The 8,281-nt window shown below is 41.1% G+C and overlaps 1 protein-coding gene across 1 annotated transcript in view; it reads right to left on the bottom strand.

The window, feature by feature from the left end:
- foxk2a (forkhead box K2a) overlaps window positions 1–7,863 on the bottom strand; it is a 17,697-nt gene extending 9,834 nt beyond the window's left edge. The window contains exons 1-4 of the mRNA XM_005721925.2: window positions 7,329–7,863; window positions 6,034–6,228; window positions 5,802–5,943; window positions 5,341–5,487 (exon numbers count right to left, since the gene is read on the bottom strand). Coding sequence (XP_005721982.1) covers window positions 5,341–5,487; window positions 5,802–5,943; window positions 6,034–6,228; window positions 7,329–7,624 — 780 coding nt within the window. The 5' untranslated portion in view covers window positions 7,625–7,863. The remainder of the gene's footprint in view (window positions 1–5,340; window positions 5,488–5,801; window positions 5,944–6,033; window positions 6,229–7,328) is intronic.
- Window positions 7,864–8,281: the final 418 nt, after the last annotated feature.

The following is an 8,281-nucleotide window of genomic DNA, read 5'->3' as shown; positions in this document are numbered from 1 at the left end:
TCGGGGCAGCATGAGTACGAGCAATTTTTTTTTTTTGCCGATGCCCGTGATGCCGCCCCGGGCAACCGCCCGTGTCAAAAACCACTACTGACTATACTGCTGATAGTCTGAACTTCACTGATGTTCTCAACCTTGTTGTCAGGGAAACCAATGCTAAATCTGGGCTAAATCTTTTAACACACATGCTCATAAGCACATTTTATAAATCCTCATCCCGCAACATTAGTCGGCAACATCTCTTTATTTCTGCACCCCCCAACAACACATCAAAAACAAAACAGAAACCATTTATTAGTCAGGGTTTGCTTCACCCAGTTTACAGGTTCACTTACTAACTGTGATTAGTGGAAACACCGTCACTGGCCTGAATGAGCTAACAGCTGGCCATCTAACTTCGCCTGGGGCATCAGGTCATTGGTTGTATTGAACACTGCTTCCACTCCCCAACAGTTACACAAGGTTTGCTGGGATTCTCAGCAATGTGTACATTTTAAAAAGGGATACATTTCACTTTTCAAAATGTACACATTGCTGAGGCCCTAAAACAAGAAATATTTGAAACTGAATCAAACAGAACTACTAGATGAAGAAAGTAGACCGGTGTACTGGGAGGCTAGGTGTACGACAAAGAGAAAGCAAAAGGCCTTCTGTTATTTGTATGCGAGTCTGGAGACTAAGGAAGGACAAAAGGACTAGTACTGGCTAGGCAGAGAGATACAGTTGGAAAGGATGTGCAGCAGACTGGGATGATTAGGGATACAAATGGAATGAGATGTAAATGTAATTAACAAGTGAAGACGTAGAGAGTACTTTGTGGAGCTCATGAATGTAGAAAATGAGAGAGAGTAGGACAGCTCGAGCAAAGTTAATGAATCAGAGAGTGTGTAGCGGTGAAGAGGAAGTGAGGGCAGTTAGAAAGAGGACAAAGAGTGGGAAAGCAGTTGGTCCAGATGGCATACCTGTGGAGGTATGAGTCAACTTCCCTCTAAGAGAGAGGGAAGTTGACTTTTCAACCAGACTGACGTTTAACACAATTCTGGAGAGAGAGGATTGCCCGAGCAATGGAGAAGACGTGTACTGGTACTGATTGTGATGTGCTACTACAGAGAGATAAAGCTGAACCATAAAGCTATGGGAAAGAGATGCTGAAACTAGGTGCGAAGAGTGAGCAGAAGTACAGCTTTAAGCTAAGAAAGTAAACTACAGATGCAAGGTTGGCTTTGAGAGTGCTGATAGAGAAGTACACAGAACGCCAGAATAAGTCACATTGTGTCTTTGTGGATCTAGAGAAAGCATATGATAGGGTTTCAAGAGAGGAACTGTGGTACTACATGAGGAAGTTGGGGGTGGCTGAAAAGTATACAGGGTAGTACAAGACACGTATGAGGACAACATCAGGGATTAGCTCTGAGCCCTTTCCTGTTATCAATGGTAATAGACAGAAGATGAGAATCGATAAACAGATAAGGAGGCAGGAGTCTCAATTGACTATAGTCAATTGAGACTATAGTTTGCAGATGACATTGTTATCTGTAGTGAAAAGTCACTAGAAGGGATGTGAATGAGCTACACAGGTGGAAATGTGAACGTGCAAAGAGCAGAGGTAATGCAGACAAAGGGGTTTCATACCTTTGATCAACCATCCAAAGCAATAGACAATGCAGAAGACAGGTGAAGGAGAGTGCAGGCATGCTGGGGTGGATGAAAAGGAATATCAGGTATGATTTGTGAATGAAGGATAGCAGCAAAAGTGAAAGGGAAGTGAAAACCACTATGATGTATGGTTTCAGATGAAGACACTAACAAAAAGACCAAGGAATTGTTGGAGGTGGCAGAGCTGCAGATATTAAGATTTTCACTGGGAATGACCAGAATGGACAAGATTAGAAATGAATACTTCAGGCAGACAGCTCAGGTTGAGTGGTTTGGAGGAAACAACTGGAGAGACAAGGCTGAGCTGTATTTAGCATGTGCAGAGGAGGGATAGTGAATATACTGGACAAAGGATGTTGAAAATGGAACTGCCAGGCAGAAGGAAAAGAGGAAGACCACAGAGAAGATTCGTGGATGTAGTGACGGAGGGTTGGTTTGACAGAGGAGATACTAGAGAGTAAGATGAAGCCAGATAAGATGTTTTGTGGACCTGGAAATAAGAATAACAGATCCTGCGAGATAATTACATTAAAACTATGGCCCTTTCCATTTACAAACATTATGGGGGTAGAATAACACAAATACAATAAAATAATGAAGTTCAGATGTCTATATTGTGTATATGCAGCTTGTTAAGCTAGATCTTAGTGAAACCACTGAATGAAGCGGCAGCTATGCATCAGATAGTCATGGATATGTGGGTATAGAGCAGGGCGATATGGCCAAAAATATTTATCACGATATATATTTGAAAATTTGCGATAACGATATAACTGACGATATAATTAATGCGAGACAAAATACAACTCCACAACATTACTAGCGCAAAAAGACAACCTTCCATTTATTTTCACTTAAACAAGCAGCTGGTTTTTATGTACATTAAAGCTTTATAAAAATGTAACAGTGCAAATGCAAATTCCTTGCTGAAAGTTTAACCAAAAGGCATTTCCAGTAGAAATGGGCTTTCATATCCTGAGCATAACCATGTATAATATCCACTGAAGTTAAAAAGAGGTGCTTTGCAACATTAAACTGCAGTGTGCAGTACGCATTTTTCAGACCATAAAGTGCACGGGATTATAAGGCACATTAAGCGAAACAAAGCAGTCAGATAAATCAAACTTTATTAAACTCATTCTTCTTGCTTCCTCCACTTCTGTACCATTGATTCATTAATGTTGAATTCTCTGGCAGCTGCTCTATTCCCATGTTGTTGCAGTATATTAATGACTAACCTCGTATTGTGGATGGATTATCTCAGTTGTTCTCCTGACTGAAGTTTGGTCCGTTTACAGCATCCTGCCATGCGATTGCATTTGTCTCTAACCATGAGGAACCTTCACGTTAACTTTTATAAGTGGAAAAGTGTTAGTGTTCGTCCTCCAGCTTCACTGTTTATGTTATGCTAACATAGCTGTGTCGCTAGCGATCACGTAGCACATCATTATATACCAGCTAGCCAAACTTCAGTAACCCTACAAACGTCACTGCTGTTTAGTTTCCTGTCTTCATTTATGTTGGAAGTGGTAGCAGAGCTGTACGTTTGAATTTTTTCAGAAATCTCAGTCAGAACATGCTATATCATGCTTAGGTAACTAGCGAAACTAGCGAGCTAACATCCGCTAGCTTCCTGCTAACTTCTAACTCCGTTAAATGTAATAAATTTTGTTTTCATGGATGCCTGGAAGTTAAACTTCATAGTTACACCTGGTAAAGCAGCAATGCTGATCGTTTTATTAAAGATGAAAGAATTTAGACAGTTTTTAACTCTCAGTGATGCTGCAGTGTTCATTTGACCTGAAGCATACAGAGTTTAGGACCCAGATTACTCCCAGATTTAAGAGCATCTCAGTCCGACAAATATGACAATAAAAATGGCCGCTTGCATGTTCTGCAAAAAAATGTGCTTTGTTGTGTATCTGACGGACAAACACCAAACCAGTTCCACATCACTGAAGTTGCACCATTTTTACAAACCAATTCTGGTTCATCTGTTTCACTCAACAATCGGCCATGTGCGTATGAAAACAAAGGCACTGCGCGTGCGCGTTTTACTCCCATTCTATCGCGATATTTCATTTTCCTATCGTTGCCTAACATTATACCGGTATTACCGTGAACGGTATAATATGGCCCAGCCCTATGTGGGTATTATTTTCACGATTTAGAAAATGTATACATGTTATTATACTTTATTCTAATCCACTCCTAATTCTCTCTAACACTACTGAAACTGCAGGTACTAGAAGGCACACTAAGAATACCTGTTTGAAGTGAAATTTATTTTATTAGACTTGGGACCGTAAGCTTTACTGTGTAAATGGATCCAGTTTAACAGTTCAGAGCTCTAATGTGCAGGTGTCACATTATTAAGAAACAGCAACACAGAGCACAAACAGCAATAAAATGATTAACTGGAATTAAAATCTTTATTTTCCTGCTCTGTGCACTAAATCGCCAGATTTTATGCCATTATTAATCATGTGTCCTTTTTACAGGAGTGTTGCATTTTACCGGTGTATTTTCTATGTTCGTTATGGATTTTTAATCACCATTTGACAATCTCTCTGAAGTAGGTGGCACTCATAGGGACTATTATCTGTGGAAGAAAGTCATATGATCTGTGAAATGCCCCCTTTAGATTGGTTACATGCTGCCAAGACCATCTTTCATGTGATTACACAGGTGATAAGGGTAGGTTCCAGATAGGAATGATACCCTAGGTATGTTGAACTCACTTCATACTATAGGGTCAAGTGCTCCACAGCTAAAGCACATGGTAAAAGTGGACTTTATGGCAGACCCTCTGAATTAAATGAGAACACAGTAAGACAAAGTGTGAAAGTGTGTTTCCCCTCTGTGTTTCATCCCCATTTCCTTCTTATTTCAACAAATGAAAAATAGCTGCCCTAATTTATCACACACAATTTCCAACAGTGACCTCCTGAGATTCATCCAGAACTCAAATGGTTTAGAAGAAAAACATCCTGACAACATGGTGAAGCTGTGAACAGTGAATAATCTAATAATAAATGTCTGCTGAAATGAAAGCTCAGCTCCAATTTCACTTTATGATGCCCAAGTATAGTAACAATACAGTTATTTTGCTTAGAATGTTTTGCTTGATGGTTAAGCAAAAACTGCTTTTTGTTTATTCTATGCAGGTTAATCATCAGAATGCCAAAAGTCATTGGTGAAAACATGTAGCTCCTTGGTGAACAAACGATAAGATCTGGTATAACACTCATGCACTTGCACACCCTAACTGAATGTCAGGCAAACTACCCACGCTTACCAATGCTGAGAAAGGAAAATAATTGCAATCTTGAGTGACTGATATGTGGAAGCTCAATAATGGGGCTCACTCTCCACGACAAACAGGGATGCTTCCCTACTGCATCTGGTCCTCCATCACTGGGTCATGCGGTGGGAGACAGACTATCCATCTGTACCTCACAATTACATAAATGTATTCTGTTTTAACTTAAACCCTTGTATTTCATTTCTAACTATTCTGAACTACAGTGGTTTGGCTGGAATGGTGAATAAATACGTTTATGAAGCTCTTCAGCCAATAATTAGATTTAAAAAAAAAAAAAACTGTTACCAACTCAAGTTTGTATTACTATTCAATCTCAAGCACACCATTATTACTAGTATTATCAGTATTATAACCAAACTGACCTGCCAGCCTTTGTCTGCTGTTCTGTAGTAGGGGTAGTTCTTGGTGATGTGGGTGTATATTCCGTTCAGTGTTAGCTGTTTGTCCGGAGCCATGGTGATAGCTTGAACTATTAGCTGTGCATATGAATATGGAGGTTTGGAGTCATCCTGCAGGAGACATAAAGTGAAGTTTATTACACAGGAAATGTGTGTCAAAAGCACACATATGCACACTGACACAGAGGGTTTGTACTCTAAAGTCTATGCTGCTACTGCAAACATTGGGCAATTTTTAGACTTCAATGAGTAACAGTGATATTCAGAGTCCTCAAATCCACTGAGACTTCTCTGAAGTCTGCTGCCTTCATCATGCACAGTTCTTCTCAGACATTTAGTCTGAATCCATTTCGAAATCAAGCAGATAGACTAACTGTAAGCACTCACCCCTTCCTGCCCTGTTCACATTATGCATTTCCTCTCACCTTTGGACTGTCTTCACCTGAGGCCTCCTTGTCGTTTTCTGATTGGGAGCTGTCTCCTATAAGATCGGAGGTCAGAATGCGAGATGTCCTGTAGCTGGACAGTCCTGCCCCACGTGGACTTGATGGGCAAGAATTTGCTGCACTGTGAAAGATATTTAAAATGTGTCTTGATTTGAGATGGAAAAAAAGCCACAGTTTTCTAATCTGCTTACATACAACTAAGCAGTCCTACCTGATGGTTCCAGTAGGTGAAGGCAGCGGGCTCATGAGGTGTGCAATGTTGTCAGGAATGTTGATGGTCAGGGGGGAAATCTGGGGCTGGACAGGCTTGATCGGTGATTCTGGCACGTTCCTTGGCTCTTTCTTGTCATTGGACAGGGCTGTGAACGTTATTTTTATACTTGTGCTGGGAAAGCGGAAACAACACCTAAGAGAAGGAGAAAAGAACCAAAAAACTATTATACTATTTAAATGTGTGAAATAATTCTGCCAGTCAATCAAGTGCTTATTACAATGTTACTGCTCAGACCAGCTGGTGACAAGCAGGCCAAGGAGGTCCAACTACTGTGATTCAGTTTCACACTGTTTAAATAGGCACATCCTCCATTATATAACAGCTCATGTCTAACATGAATAGCTTCCAGTGCATGGTTACATTCATACCTATAGATTTTTTTTTAAATGTAAGCACATGAGCCGCACTGAGACAAATAATGACAGAGCAAAGGTTGGGAACATGAAGTCAAGCAAGTACTTAACTTCGGTGCCAACTTTAACTATGCACCTGGCGCTGGAACACTGCATCATGAGTAAAACTAGTGTATAATAACTCTTTACCAGCCTTTTATTGTGAGGGAAAATACTGTAGACGGTTCTGTATTATGTCAGAAACACCACCCACGCAAGTTTAATAGTTAGCCTGTGTTCCTGACATGTCGGGAGAGACAGCTGTTGAGGGTTACAGCCCCAAACAAGAATTTTTTCGCTTTGTGAAATTCCAACGTAATTCTACTATAATTCGGCCATTTTGATGTTTCATACCATAGCTATTAGTACAAGCCAGCACTATGAACGTTATCAAATTTTAGGCTGTGCCAAGCCTCTCTGTAATTAGGCATATCCAAAACACGTGATACATATAAACAAATGCAACAATGAAGTAGAATACTAGCATCCACATGACGCACCGATTCTTAGCTGAATTATGACTATCTGACGTCTCACTGACGTAAGCAGCTCGCTAAACACAAGCCGAATAAACCAGCAATAAATCATCAGCGGTTATGAGTCGGGTTCAGTGCGCTTCCAGTAGTTACCTCTGCCATTATCGTGCATATCTGCGTGTCGGTTGACCATTTTTTCCTTTGGTCACACACACACACACACACACGAGCTGCACGTACCAGCTTAGTGTTGCTTGTCACAGCACGTGCAACACCGCAGCGGGACAACAAAACAACAACACACGATTCCAGAAATAACTCGATTTCCCCCGCACTTTAAGCAAACTGGGAATATCAATCTTACATTCGCGGAAGCTGTAAAGGTGGAGCCCCTCTTCTCTGGAACACCCCATCAACAAACACCCCGTTTTTTCCAAGGCATCGGAGGTAGAATTCCCCCGTGCCGGTGCCATCTTCTCCTGCGGTAAATATTTCTAGGTGCCGGCGGGAGATAAAGCTGGAGTGTCCCATGCTGACGTCCACGGAGCCCTGCGAAGAGTTCCGGCCGATGGTCACGGACTTTTTCTTCATGAGATACTCGAATTCTCGGCCCTCCAGCCGGGCTACCGCCAACCCTGACATCCCGCTTACCACCGCCATCTTCTAAGATATCTGAAGGGGATTTAGAAATCTGTCTTAAGCGAAAATATATAAACAGTTGCAGGGAACCAAATAATTTTTTTAGGGGGACGGGTTGTGAAATAGAGGGGAACCCAATTTTATACTGTGGAGAATTTAGCTAGGAACGTGCCAGCCCGGGGACACAGCGGCTCCGACCCACCGCCGCGATGAAGAGGAAAAAAAAGGCGTACCGACCAATCAAAAACGGCCAAACGGACGGAAGTACTGTGACAGACAATCTTTTCAACCAATGGGAAAGCAGGTTTTATAGACACAAGCGTGGCGTTTACCAATGACAACAATAATAAAAATAGCCGTATAAAATAGGGCTCGGTTGCGGCGCAGGCTGACACGCAGATGGACGGAGAGATGGAAAATGCGGCGCAGGAGGGGAGTCTAATGTACATACAAGCTGTGTCCCAAAAATGTCTAATGTTCGTCCTTATTTATATTTTATAAACTAACAGAACCTAATGAAGACAGTGTCTTATATTTAATACTAAACTTTCTGCCTCCCGAAATCTCACATTCATAAATCCAGAATAACACATTTGACGCCAAATTACAATTTTTTTCTTTCTTTTTTTTCATAGTCAATTGTGCACTAACTATCTAATCTATGTATACATTGTTCAC

The sequence above is a fragment of the Pundamilia nyererei genome, unplaced genomic scaffold, assembly GCF_000239375.1.
Source record: "Pundamilia nyererei isolate P.nyererei 1_Seehausen unplaced genomic scaffold, PunNye1.0 scaffold00005, whole genome shotgun sequence".
In the NCBI taxonomy this organism is placed as follows: Eukaryota; Metazoa; Chordata; class Actinopteri; order Cichliformes; family Cichlidae; genus Pundamilia; species Pundamilia nyererei.
Note: the sequence above shows the minus strand (reverse complement) of the source record. Positions and strands in the feature narration are given on the sequence as shown.